Source organism: Penicillium vulpinum (assembly GCF_028829585.1).
Source record: "Penicillium vulpinum strain IBT 29486 chromosome Unknown utg000002l_segment0_segment0, whole genome shotgun sequence".
Classification (NCBI taxonomy): Eukaryota; Fungi; Ascomycota; class Eurotiomycetes; order Eurotiales; family Aspergillaceae; genus Penicillium; species Penicillium vulpinum.
This window is the reverse complement of record NW_026643242.1, coordinates 1,292,293-1,305,775: the sequence shown is the minus strand read 5'-3', so window position 1 is coordinate 1,305,775 and position 13,483 is coordinate 1,292,293. Positions and strand designations below refer to the sequence as shown.

The 13,483-nt window shown below is 48.2% G+C and overlaps 7 protein-coding genes across 7 annotated transcripts; 5 read left to right on the top strand and 2 right to left on the bottom strand.

Annotated features, from left to right (window-relative positions):
* Positions 1–596: 596 nt before the first annotated feature.
* N7479_003579 (uncharacterized protein) lies at positions 597–1,996 on the top strand (the record flags this gene model as incomplete). Its single annotated transcript, XM_057251276.1, has 6 exons — positions 597–720; positions 780–805; positions 861–897; positions 964–1,049; positions 1,106–1,476; positions 1,534–1,996. 6 exons carry the CDS (start codon positions 597–599, stop codon positions 1,994–1,996), a joined length of 1,107 nt encoding a protein of 368 aa, XP_057110601.1.
* A 1,419-nt stretch (positions 1,997–3,415) lies between these two features.
* Positions 3,416–4,866, bottom strand: N7479_003578 (MCT family MFS transporter; the record flags this gene model as incomplete). Its single annotated transcript, XM_057251275.1, has 4 exons — positions 3,416–3,948; positions 4,013–4,307; positions 4,366–4,571; positions 4,626–4,866. The coding sequence occupies 4 exons, from the start codon at positions 4,864–4,866 to the stop codon at positions 3,416–3,418; spliced, it is 1,275 nt and encodes a 424-aa protein (XP_057110600.1).
* A 323-nt stretch (positions 4,867–5,189) lies between these two features.
* Positions 5,190–7,595, top strand: N7479_003577 (C6 transcription factor; the record flags this gene model as incomplete). The annotated part of the gene is made up of 2 exons (XM_057251274.1): positions 5,190–5,816; positions 5,886–7,595. 2 exons carry the CDS (start codon positions 5,190–5,192, stop codon positions 7,593–7,595), a joined length of 2,337 nt encoding a protein of 778 aa, XP_057110599.1.
* A 657-nt stretch (positions 7,596–8,252) lies between these two features.
* N7479_003576 (uncharacterized protein) lies at positions 8,253–8,565 on the top strand (the record flags this gene model as incomplete). Its single annotated transcript, XM_057251273.1, has 2 exons — positions 8,253–8,413; positions 8,496–8,565. 2 exons carry the CDS (start codon positions 8,253–8,255, stop codon positions 8,563–8,565), a joined length of 231 nt encoding a protein of 76 aa, XP_057110598.1.
* A 1,087-nt stretch (positions 8,566–9,652) lies between these two features.
* N7479_003575 (uncharacterized protein) lies at positions 9,653–10,187 on the top strand (the record flags this gene model as incomplete). Its single annotated transcript, XM_057251272.1, has 2 exons — positions 9,653–10,075; positions 10,146–10,187. 2 exons carry the CDS (start codon positions 9,653–9,655, stop codon positions 10,185–10,187), a joined length of 465 nt encoding a protein of 154 aa, XP_057110597.1.
* Positions 10,188–10,747: 560 nt separating this feature from the next.
* N7479_003574 (uncharacterized protein) lies at positions 10,748–11,143 on the top strand (the record flags this gene model as incomplete). The annotated part of the gene is made up of 1 exon (XM_057251271.1): positions 10,748–11,143. The coding sequence occupies one exon, from the start codon at positions 10,748–10,750 to the stop codon at positions 11,141–11,143; it is 396 nt and encodes a 131-aa protein (XP_057110596.1).
* Positions 11,144–11,353: 210 nt separating this feature from the next.
* On the bottom strand, positions 11,354–13,034 carry N7479_003573 (Peptidase S12 Pab87-related C-terminal; the record flags this gene model as incomplete). The annotated part of the gene is made up of 2 exons (XM_057251270.1): positions 11,354–12,608; positions 12,667–13,034. 2 exons carry the CDS (start codon positions 13,032–13,034, stop codon positions 11,354–11,356), a joined length of 1,623 nt encoding a protein of 540 aa, XP_057110595.1.
* Between the last annotated feature and the right edge of the window lie 449 nt (positions 13,035–13,483).

Genomic DNA, 13,483 nt, shown 5'->3' with positions numbered 1-13,483 from the left:
TCATGAGGAGTTGGCATAAATCTATAGACCCTGAGTGGTACCTATGATTGGTCGGCAAAAATCTGAAGATCATAATCTGTTATATGGACAAATGTGCTCCATGGCTGTCTCTAGCCCCAATTGGTAAGCGCCGTTATGAAATAAGTGCGAAAACCTCTTTACAGTAGTAGAATGCGGTCTAATTTATACGTAGCGGGGGAGGCCCCGGGCGGGGTTGCTTGATACTTATATATCCATAGATGTAACCCTACCTAGGTAGTGATGCACTAAATTGCTAGTCCTGATTCTAATTGGTGGCTGGCACATATCTGTAGATCCCGAGTGATACCCATGCTTGGGCGGCAAAAGAAGATCACAATCTATGGACAACGCGCTGTCTTCAACCCACCTAGTAAGCGCCACTATTAAATAAGTGCGAAAACCATTCTACAGGAAGATGCGGTCTAATCTATGTGCAGGGAGGGGGATGGAATTGCTTGAGAGTCTCTTACATACATAACCCAAATGTGTTGCCCAGGTGAGTCGAAGTTTTCCTGTCCAAAGTATAAGTGATAGGTGCGCCCTATTTTCATAAGAGACGAATATTCGGAGAGATCATGGGCTCTAGTGACAGCTTACAACCGCAGGCCATCGGCCTTATCTTTGCCTTTCCGTGCTTCGCGAGTGCGGCTGTGGCGTTGCGGCTTTATAGCCGCTCGTTGACGAAGTCGTTTGCCGCAGGTCAGTTCAATTTCCAATTCCTCTTAGCTTATGAGTTCTATGGATCTAATTAAAAACAGATGATTGGGTTATTTGTGTCGCGATAGTGAGTACCAAAATCACCCTAAGAGCGAGTCTAGAGAATTGACAGAGATTGGCAGATCATGTATTGGATGGAGACATTTACGTCCTATAAAGGTAAGACCAGAACAGCAAGACTACTCTAGTTCATATCATTGGTGCATGAATTTAATCATCCCTTAGTGATTATTTACATGTATATCGGATATAACGTCTGGGATATACCTACTGACTATCCTGTCATTCTCGGTAACAAATATAGTTACGTGGTGGGTAGACCACATTCTTTATCACCTTGCTCGTTCGCGCTTGTTAATAAAAATAGACCGAGATCCTCTACAATCCCGTTTTGGCACTCGTCAAGACCTCCATATTACTCTTCCTGCTACGTTTGACTGGCCAGAAAAACTCAGTGCGCCTGGCCATCTGGGGACTCTTAATTTTCAATGGTATCGCCGCTGTCATCACATTTTTCATCACTGTTTTGCGATGCGCGCCAATCGCCGCTAATTGGGATTTGATTTCATTTCCCAATGCGAGATGTCTTGACTTTGCAGACTTTGTCACCACCACCGCCTCAGTCTCCATTCTCACTGACGTCCTTGCCTTAATACTGCCTACCTGGATTGTATATCGCCTGCAGCTGCAATGGAATCAGAAGCTGATGCTGATTGGTATTCTGTCCTTGGGTCTTTTGTGAGTAGCTCAGCCAAACATATTCTTTCCCCATCAATTCATTTCTAAAAAACAAAGAACTGTGGTGGCTGGCATTGTTCGCCTAATTCTCCTTGACAATTTCGACCGCCATATACCGGAGAATCCCACGCACTCGGTTCTCTTTTGTGTGTCCACTATCGAAGTTGGCCTATCGTTCGTCGCTGCGTGCGCTCCATCGTTCAAGCCGCTCATTACCAGGCTCGTTCCGAAGGTCTTCGGCTCATCCAGCACCGGTCCGTATAACGGTTCTACCAACTACAGCGGTCGGACACGGTTGGACTACAATCTCCAGCAAACGTCGAACTTCGCAAATCGCACGCAAGATCAGACAGTCACTACCATTGAAGCTGGCGATGTTGAGCTCGGTTACAGTCCCTCGGAATTGAAAGCCAATAATACGATCATCCTGACCACGCAAGTTACTTGGGCTCGGTCTAATTGCGAGGAGCAATATACTAGCGGCACAGAGAGTTGTGTCTACGGAAAAGAAAGTACATAGCAAGCAAGCATTGAATATGAATTTGGAAGAGGATTACTTTGTTCATTTCATAGCTACATAAGGGCAACCCCATCTTGACACCGTCTTGACGGATATGGCCTATAGTATGGCGTAAACCAGGAAATTCAGTGAGCTAGGCGACCCCTATAGGGTACTGAGGTTGAGATGAAGGCTATGCTGGCAAACAATTGTCCAGTATTAAAGCACTCCTCTCGTCAAAGCCGTGATGCTGACCTCGCCACTCACTGGGGACCAAATCATTCCATAGTATTGCTCTGAGCAGGTTCGGCACTCTGTGGTGCCATAGTTATAGTAATTCTCCCAATGTACACACAACTATGAGAGTGCAGACCTGTTCGCATGTAATGTTAATCTTCAAGTAATGAGGATCATGGGGGGTTGCTCTTTTGTTGAATTTGGTGAACAAAACGATAAAAGACCTTACAGACGCTTTCGAGATCTTCTGGACTCAAGAATCAGCTGGAACGCATCTCGCGTGATTATTTCCAAGTTTCTTTTTTCAACCACTGTGGAATTGCAGAAACATAACTCCAGCGTGGCCATGGCCATAGACTGGGGAATGGCACAGGAATTGAAAATGCGCTGCTCACACAAGCCAGAAAGACACGACCCAAGAGCATCTCGGAGCTACAGTTAAAAAGTGGTCCTAGGCTGGCCGACTGGCACTGCGTCCTGCGTGAATTGTCGTTGCCTGGTTCCTGACTATGGGACCTGTGATTGCCTGGTAGGCTTCTATATGGCATATTTGTTTCCCCTGGCTCTGCAGTGCTGCAGTCGCCGATGACTGATATCTTTACCAATGGACTTCGACATGCCGCTAGTACTCTGTCTCTTAACCTGATCGACAGTGAAATAGAGAATGCTTTACCAGTGACCGATTGCAACTGCCATGGTCACCCGTACCAGGCCGTTCGGGAAGTGATGCAGTATTTAAGTGCTGCGCGCATCGGAACCCGTCCGCTTATAACGACTACGTCTTCGATTCCTGTGCCACCACCTAGATCCATGCCATGCGCGCGAAGAGATTCGTCGACCGCGCTATCCTTCAAGCAGCTAAGTAGAGTCTGGATTGTTGCTGTGCCGCATTGGAGGAGACTGTTGGTGGGAGCAGTAATCGTCTAGGCGAACGGATATTGCTTCCACTGCCTCCATCAGGTTCGGAAGACCCGTGTCTGTTACCGATATCCACAAATGATGCACAGACACTAGTTTTTGGAACAATCTGATAGGACGTTCCTCGCAATTTATTAACTGATACTGACCGTCGTCTTACTCAATTCTCAATCTATAGATATACGTTGTTCTATGACTTGCCCTCACAAAATGTCCCCTCCCCCCTGCGTGTGCCGTAGTCCGTCCCCGGTTCTTTTATTCCAATTCAGTCATTACGCCAGTTATTTAAATCTTCGTAGTAAGCCCCCATCCAGAAAGACGCACACGTAGAGCAGCAAGACCAATGGTACCCATAACAAAGCTCACGCCCGAAAAGACACACGTATAGGTGTAACTACCCCCAGTGTCGGCGGCAATCGCGCCTCCAATAGGCGGACTGGTCAAGGTTCCCACCGCAGCAAAGGCCAAGATAGTACCCATCCGATAACCCAACTCGTTCATTGGCGAGATGGAGACAATTAGGACGGGTCCCAGGCCGATAATAGCACCCGAAGTGATGCCAAATAAGGCCGCAAAGGTGATGAGCGCGCCATTTCCTCGGGAGGGAAGCCACAATGCCAACACCAGAATAGCGGATAAAGAGGTCATGACGAGCATCACATTGAAGCGACCGACCTTATCCGCGATGTAGTTGGGCACGGTACGACCGAAGAAACTAGCGCCATTGAGAATCGGAACTAACGACCACGCCATGTGCGACGACATGCCGTAGTGGATGGCTTCGACGACGATATAATCAAAGGGAACGGACAGTCCCCCTGAAAAGAATGATTTGTTAGTGATGCAACATGTCTCCTCTCGGTATGGATGTGCTGTACTCACAGTACATGAAAAAACTGGCCGTACACAGGATGCCGAAGTTGAGCTCCTGCAGCGGTCCGAGATAGCGCATCACAGAAAACGGACGTGGTGTATGTGGGAAATTGGACGAGATGGTGAGATTGGCGATAACCAGCAGGCCCAGGATTAAAAAGGCGCAGATCCGCATCGTCCAGCCAAAGCCCACCTGTGGCAGCAGATGCTGCACCATCAGCGGAAAAATGACGCCGCCCAACGATGATCCTGCCACTGTCAAACCCCCAACAAGGCCCCGCTTCTGGCGGAACCAGGTCTGGGGCTTGGGTTTCCTGATTAGGAGGCTGTTCTTCTTCAACGGGATTGGTTTTGAAACTTACTGCAGTCATTGCCGGGGTGAAGATCAACGAACTACCAATCCCAGACACCACAGACTGGCTCAGCATGAACTGATAATACTTATAAGAGAGACTGGCCATCATCAGCCCAAAGACATGCAAGACCGATCCGATCGCAATAGGCACGCGGGGGCCATAGCTGTCGAACAGCTTACCCGCCACGGGGGAAGTGAAAAGCATGAAGAAAACTAGGGCTGTCAGCTCGCCGAGAGGAGAACGTGAATACATTGTACAGTACATACATTCCATAGACGTGATCCAGGATACATCCGAGCTCGAGAAGTCCTTCAACTGGTTCGTTTCATACTCAGCCTGGAAGAGTCCAATGCAGTTGACCCAGCCGAATGAGACAAACAGAGCGACAGATGCGCCCGCGACTGTCAGCCATGCTTGGAGGCCGCCGTCAGGAACACTTGGCGGTGCGGCGTTGGGGACCTCTTCCAAAGGCTCCTCGGGGCCCTTCTCTAGACTAGCATCCGCCATGATGAATGATTAGCGCGTCGGTGAGTAGTAGGAATGAGATCAACAAGACTGTGGCTGCCCATTGTATGAAATGGCACATGCGGTACTGTAATTCTATGATTCCTTTTAAAGAGAGCCCTGTTCTGGTGGCTCGCCGATGATTCTCGGTCATTTCACCGGAGTTTAGGGTTTCCGGAGTTAATGTGTCCAGTGTGATGATAAAGTTCGGCCCGAGCCCGACGGCGTTTTGGCATCTTTACCCCTAGTCACTCGGGGTCCATCTAACTTCACCTCACTTGCTGTGTCCCATTTGCTCTTGCCATCACCTATACCCAGTAGTAGTCATGGCGCAGGATCAGGGCCATCCATCACTGACCACGCCTCCACCGCGTAAACGCCGCCGGCCACCCAAGTCCTGTGATCCGTGTCGTCGTCGCAAAATCCGTTGTGATCGGGAATTTCCTTGTGGCCCATGTGAGCGTGCGAGAACTTCGCCGCAGTGTTTCTATCGCCCCGTGGTCGCTGCCGGTAGTCCCTCCGGTGGTGAATTCTCCCAGTCCACGGCTCCTGGCGTGCTGGAGGGACATACGCCTCCTTCCCAAGTCGTTGACCCGCAGGCACAGAGCCGTCCACCTGCACCCACGTCGCAATCGCAGTCTCAGGACCAATGCCAGTATCAGAACAAGATAATCCAGGATCTGCAACGCCGTCTTCAATGTTTGGAAGAACAGCTTCCCGTCCCTCCGCTCTCTCAAGCCACTATCTGTCCCAATCCCAGTGTCTCTCAGACTCAAGCCCTGTATCACTTTCACGACCGCGTCCTCGGGACTGAAGAACAGTTGTCTAATGTATCTCGTCTCAGTCCTTTGGTCAATGGATGGGCCATTCCGGCCACCCTACCTCGTCTGCGTGTCACAAGCAATAAGACGAAGCTGTTTGGCCCCAGTCACTGGCTGCATACCGCTGAGAAAGTATGGCGTATCGGACTTACCTCCCCCAACTTACAAAAGCCTTGTAGCTAACTAATTTTCAATCCATAGTTTCAATTCCTTGGCAAATTCGATGCCAAAGAAGTAGAGCCGTCGCTACGGGATGTGGATGCTAGATCGGAGTTTGGCAGCATGTTCAAGGACTGTCGGAATCTCAGACATGCCATCAAAGCCCAAGAGTCTGTTCAAATCAACCATCCGGTTCCGGACTTGCTGGGCACGCTCCCGACCCAAGTAGTATGCGATGTTCTGGTCGATGCCTATCTCCGCACTTTCGAGCTCATTTACCGGGTTATTCATATCCCATCCTTCTGGAAAGAGTATCATCAGTTGTGGGCCCAGCCGCAGTCAACCTCGACCGATTTCCTGATGAAGCTGGTCTTGATCCTTGCCCTGGGTACCACATTCTACCCAGATCGAAGCAATAAAGTGCATCTCCGCCGCCTCGCACAAACATGGATATATGCCGCACAATGGTGGCTAATCGGACCATTGGAAAAGTCGAACGTCAATCTAGATGGCCTGCAAGTTGGTTGTCTCTTATTGCTGGCCCGCCAGACGAACAACCTTCCGGGCACGAGCTGGTTCTCTGCGGGGTCCGTGTTGCGTATGGCTATGGTGATGGGACTGCACCGCACTCCCAACCTCTTTCCCGCACTGTCGGTGTACCAGTCCCAAATGCGAGACCGACTGTGGGCGACGGTGCTGGAACTGACGTTACTGTCGTCGCTGGACGCCGCGATCCCTTTACCGTTCTCCCTACAGGACATTGACCGCACAGGGCTGTCGAATCTGGATGACGAGCAGTTCGACCCCGAGACTGAGACGCTTTCCACCCCGCAGTCGAGTCGGCACTTTACCGACTCGTCCATTCAGATCCTCCTGCTCAAGTCTCTTCCCGTGCGAGTAGAAGCGATCCGGCTTGTGAACAACCAGCACCGTCAGGAACTGTCTTACGAAACCGCATTGAGACTGGGAAATGAATTGCGCTCGGCGTGCCGCGATATTGCCGCCTTGTTCTACACCAGTCAGAATCAGTCGAGACAAGCGGATCGCACTCCGGGCATGACCAACTTCCATCTCCGGTTTCTCGACACGTACCTACGTCGATACATATTATTCCTGCATCGCCCGTTCATGATCCAGGCTCGCAAAGATCCACGATTTTACCTGTCCCGTAAGGTGTGTCTGGAGTCCTGCATCGTGGTTGCATCGTATGCCGATCATCTCAATCTACCGGCAGACACCTTGGATGATCTCTCTCACCTGACCATTGTAGGTAGAGGCTCATTCAAAGGAGCCTTAAGCTTCGATGTGATCACCTCCCTAGGGCTGGAAATTGTCACACAACTCGAGGAGGAGGCTTCTACACGGCCCTTGGGATCTTCTCCGCCATTTATCGCCGATCCCCTAGATGAAATGGCCAAGACCTATCGATTGCCCTTAATCCGGAGCCTGGAACACATTCAAGAGCAGCTACTGCAGATTATCGCTCTTGGAAATCCCAGTCTGAAGCGATACAACTTCCTGTCTGCGATTTTGAGCCAGATCCGTGCAATGGAGTCGGGCCAGCCAATTCAACCCGCCATTTACGAGACCGTCAAAGAAAGCCTAAAGAAATGTCATTTCTTGCTGCAGGTCTCTCATGCGGCCAGTTCGCCGCAGGAATCGGTTGAGTCGCTGACTATGGGGACAGACAGTGCTGCAGATTTTGATGTGGATGCTTTAGTAAGTACTTCTTTCCTTTTGTTGCTTCCGTAGCCTTTCTCCTTCTCCACCTCTTCATTTTACGTGTTTGCCATCGAACTTACAGTTTAGGACCCTGCCTTGGGATTGGAAATTCCCAGCTTATTGTTCTTCCCGATGATGGATACGTCGAGCATGGATTGGTAAGAGGTATAGATGCAAACAATGCTAAAACTTAGCCATAAAATGACGCAACTTCCTAGCTATTCACCCATATTCTCACTTATTAGTTTGAATGTATTTATCTCAATTGCAATTAAAATAATTCAATAATCGGGTTTCTCTATCTGGGTATGTCTATTTTCTCTGCCCTGGCATAATATCATACGCTCGGCCTAGGTGGCTGTAAACATCGAGTCAGACTAGACTAGGTTTTGGTCGAGACCTTCTATATCGATGGTTCTAGGAATTAGCGGTGATTTACCAAGTTTCCCACAGAAATACCTCAATTTGGCCCCCACATGACATGAGCTTCAGGCAGCCATAAAGCATGAAAAGAACCCGGCCTCGGGGTCGGTCTCGGTGTAGAAAGTTCGGTCTTCGGTCTTATCACCAGATGCTACTAAATACGCCCAGGTGGCCACCAGTCTTCTGCTCAATAATTTTAGTCAAAAACATTTATCTATCTCAACCACATCTCTCATCCATCTTTTCTCATCTACTATAGACAATATGGGCTCCTTTGCACTACGTGGATATCGCTCTTCCCGGCGGACTTTCTTCCGGGGCTTCGTCCCTCGACATGCCCACGGTCTTCGCGGTGGAATGGGCGGCCTACTCAAAGTTGCTCTCCTGGGCACCTGCACCTACTTTATTGCGAAGAAACTCTCCCAGTAAGCTAGGCACCAGATCTCTGTCATATCTGTTACCGATACGTGAACCGCAGAGAAATGATTAAGCTAACAGCTTATCTAGCGCAAACCAGTCTCCTCCTCATGTTGGCTCCAACGGTGGCTCCCAGCCTGTCCAGACAGTTTCGCAGTAATCTGCACATTACTAGCTGGGCATTTGGTATCAGAGCCCCGTGAAGTCAGCCCCAAACCCTTCCAGCGGAGGTCCAGCAACCCCGGTAGAGGGGGCTAATGCGTTTGAATGGTGGAAGACGTTTTATTGAGTGATGAGGTTGGGAAGCGATAATTTATATTACAAGAACTACAGCTAATCAAGGGTGGTGGGATCTAGAATCCTTGGTGTAAGGAATTTTGGTATTATGTTAGGGCTATAGACCAAGCCACTCGTAAATTGTTGAAGTCGCACATAGAATGCCCTTTCTTTCACCGGGAGATATCAAATATCTTACTGAAATCATCATCTTTTTCTTCTCTGGGGTCTGATCATCAGATCCATACTGGATAATTGTCTGTGCCGGAGTAGAATATAGTAAGATGGGGGGGCGCATGGGGCGCCCGGCCGCAGCGGCACCCCGGCGTACCGGGGGAATGTTGACCCCCACCTCTATAGTATGGCACATTAGTAACGATATATTTTGTGCTGTGTATGGTTAGGGATAGATCAGACAAAACACTTCTTAGAATAGTTAGCCCTTGATTATTTGTATTGTACCTTATTCTTAGTTGGTTAGGATTCTAGAATTCATTACTCGATATTTTTACATGCTTGATCTTCGGACATGAATATTCTTGTACTACATATATTCAGACTAGAGCATCACAGTTACGAAAATGTCTTGTAAAACACTAGCACTCGGTTCCATGAGTTTGTAGAGATGGTATTGGGTAGGACAATAAAAAGAAGATGTGTAGTATATACATCGGCTACTTTACAACTTAAACAGGATCACATGACCACTCATAAAAATCACAGTTTATGCCTGAGGCGTAGATTAGATGCAAACCTTGCAAAACCCCTAGGGACATTTTTTCAATGTCACGTGTACCCCATCTAGAATTTCTTGAGCCATTGATCCTCCATCTTATCTCGTGTCACCGCTGGGTTTATTGCCATTTTTAAATCCTCGACCTTTACGACTCTCGCGCTTTTCACATCTGATCTCATCCCGGTGACGCGCCTCTTCTTTCCGATCCTTCTCCCGTCCACCTCATTCACACATCATGGATCACACGCGCGATCCCTGTCCTTGGGTTGCTTTGAGCGACTTTGGCGGTGCCTTCGCCATGGGTGCTATTGGTGGTGCTGTCTGGCACGGTGTTAAGGGGTTCCGCAACAGTCCTTATGGCGAGCGCCGGATAGGTGCGCTCACAGCAATCAAAGCGCGCGCGCCCGTTCTCGGCGGTAACTTCGGCTGTTGGGGAGGTCTTTTCAGTATTTACGACTGTTCAATTAAGGGTATCCGCAAGAAGGAAGATCCCTATAACGCTATCATTGCTGGTTTCTTTACTGGTGGCTCCCTCGCTATCCGTGGTGGTTACAAAGCCGCCCGAAACTCCGCTATTATGTGTGCCGTCTTCCTTGCTGTCATCGAGGGTGTCGGTATTGGTTTCCAGCGCATGATGGCCGATAATACAAAGCTCGAGGTATGTCGAACTCGTCTTCTAGTTGATCCGTATGCAATTAGACGTGTTTGCTAACTATAAACATTATTAGCTTCCTCCCCTTCCTCCGTCGGAGCAGAAGGCCCACGCTTGAATTCTCGCTTTCAGTTCATATCTTCCTTCGATCGCCATCAACCTACCCTCCTTTCTACCCGTGTCTTCATATAACAACATCTTCTCATCAAGTCTCTCTTCTCAGGCGTTCGGTTGATGTCATTATTCCTAAACAACATAGCACAGAGGCTCCCGTTTTGTTCCTACTCCTCCCCCCCCTCGCTTTTAATACCGCCTCCTACGGCCCGTGTCGAAGCATTGTACATTAAAGACGGCGAATTTATCCTCATAGCTGGTTTTGAGACCGGTGTATGTCGTTTCGTGGCCACTTGGCTAAACCACAAAATTTATGATACATTTGTTTTCTTCTTTTATAGCTATGAAACAGACAACGACAGGTGTATATGGCATGGGATCCTGCCGATAACTCGTGTACCGGGTAAATTTTACAGAGCTCTCGCTTGAATATGCCCAACGCTGGTCCGCCCTGACAAGCGTGCGTAATCCGTACGGAGCACGAGAATATAGGCACACGCGAAATTGTCCGTGACTGTACAACATGGCCGAAGTGGACATATGCAGGATCCATCGTTTATAACCATGACTTTGACGATGGGCGTGGCATCTGATCGTGACGCTGGACTGCTGGCTGCGAAACTGACGGAAACTATCATCGTTTTCTGCAATATCATGGACATGCCTTTGTTATCTCCCGAGATCAGATATCTGCAGACAACCAAATTGCTACCCTCAGAGAGGCCTCTCAGTGCAACCCCAACAAATGAACAGTTCATGGTTGCTAGCATTAGCCCGATTGAAATGGAATGGGCGCTTGAGAGTGCGTGGAGTGACACCTTTAATTGCAGCCTTAGCCCTAAGATGAAAGCTGGCGAGACAATTTTTGATCTTGGTGGTGACTTGGTGAGCGCTAGTCTGATATCAGCTCACATGGAGAGGCAAGGATATGTCCTTAGTGTTGATTCAAATGGTACCTAATCTCTTCGAGCTCATGAATCACTATTGGAAAGATCCATCTCCAGGCTGTCTGTGTGCCACTACATACCACATCATATCTTCAAGCTGAACGACTACTTCGGAGAGTTTAAACACAGGCCAATTGGTCAAATATTTGTCATTTTAAGTTTCTCCTTCTCTTTGCAAAATATCCTCTTGTAAATGTATCCAGCTCTGTCAGGAGGAATATTGTCAAGAAAGAACTTCATCCTTCTTCTCGAACCAGATCATTTCCTTGAGCATTTCCTCAAACTGCAGACCTAACCTTGTGACTTGAGCATCTTCTTTTACAAACTCCGCTTTTACGATGTTATCACTGCCATCGAGCCAATCAGTAAGATGAGCATCGAATTTTCGGTCATCGGACATATGTTCGAATTTCAAGGTAAACCCCATTGAGCGATCTGTAGCATCGATGAAGAGCGCATTATCTCTGATTTGAACCAGTAAGTTATGATACCCAGGATTCCAGTAGTTGCCAGCGTAAGCACTGAAAGCCATTGTCGGTGGCTGCGGAGTATTATTCCCTTTTGTTTTTTGTTCATTCACTTCGCTCTTCTGGATATCTTGACTTTTCTTCACTTGGGTTTTCTTTTCCTGCTTTTTTTTCTCCTTCTTTTCTTGGTTCTTACTCATTGGATTTGCATCTTTCACCTCGGCCTGGGGTTTTGGACCGCGAATTTCAACAGATCGTGTAGCTTTGCTTTTGCTATCATGAGGTCTTTCGTCCGTGACTCCATGGAGATTGTCAATTAGCTTTTGGACAAGGGTCGTCGCAACGCCATTTGCCCCATCTGAGTTTCCCATAATCACAGCACCGAATGAGAAATCAGGGAGAAAGAAGAAGCGACTTCCGAATCCAGAGAATACCCCATTATGGCCGACAACCATATGTCCCTTGTAAAAGTAGATATCCAGGCCAGCAGCATATGCTACCGGTGATGTGTACCGCTTCCGTCTTCCTGGGTTTGGATTCACAAAAGTTCGCAGGCGAGTGAGCCCTTCATAAAAATTTTTATTGATAGGGTCTTCGCGATTGATAAAAGCCTTGACAAATTTGATGAAGTCGTTCACGCTCGAAATGATAGACCCTGCGCCTTGGCCTTCTGGGCAGTCTGGATTTTCTAACCCACGATATGTTGAGTCAGCTCTTTTCCATGTGTAGCCAGTTGCCATGCGGGATTCAAATCCTTTTGATCGTGCGCTGCTAGGTTGAAGAGTAGTTGATGCCATGTCCAGAGGCTTGAAAAATCGCTCTTCGAGGAATGTACCAAAATTCTGTCCGCTCTTGACTTCCACAAGATGGGTTGCCACTGTATACATCATGTTGCAGTAAATATACCTTGATCGAATGGGAGCAGCGACAGGGAGGTTTCTGAGGTTTCTCGTAATAGATCGAGCATCGTCTGGCTTCGCCGCTCGCACACTCATATACGAATCGTCATGGCTGGCGCAATATCATTAGTCTTAAACTCAAACATGGAATTTGAAAAATATTAGCTCACCTAGGCATTCCACTTCTATGACTTAAAATATCTTCCACGGTGACTCCTTCTGTGTATCCTTCTCCAGACATAACAAAGTCCTCGGGGAGAAGAGTCGACATTACGGCATCGTACTGAATATCCGGGAACATGTCATTATCGTCGACTAGCAATCCCACCGCCGCAGCAGTGAGTGATTTAGCAGACGATGCAATGTCAAACAGCGTATCTGCCGTGCAAGGTATTTCGGGATCCAGGCTCGCATGTCCATACCCCGCAGAGATGATTTGATCATTGTGTATGATTGCAATCGCCAGCCCCGGGACATGCTGCTGCTTCATCAACTCTGTCACATCTGACGCAAACCCTGCCGATTGAAAAAAATCCATATTGCTGATTTGACGAATTACCGGTGTGCGTTATGGAATGCCACTGTACAGGCCTGTTCATGTAGGTTCCAGGCAGTTTCTTTGCGGGAAAATACCTCAGTTCAAACCTTGAAATGACAGATGCCACATGACATGAGAATGGGGGCCAGATTGTAGCACACTTGGTCAGCTGCAAAGCTTAGTGTGCATGCCAGTAGACTTCCGCAAAGCCCATAAATGGGCCCTTCGAAACCCAACCTACAGCCTATCAGTGGGGGCCCATAAGGCCCCCATTAAAGCCCATCCTAGGCGGCCTCTGTAATCGCTGTATCACGACCTTCCACTAGGTAAGTAAAGTTCGAATTTAGAATCTAGAATTGTAGTAGCTGTATAAGTATATATTTTAATTTTGAATAAAATCTAACTGATAGAAGTCAAGATACCATTAATCTTAATGTTTTGATAAGATA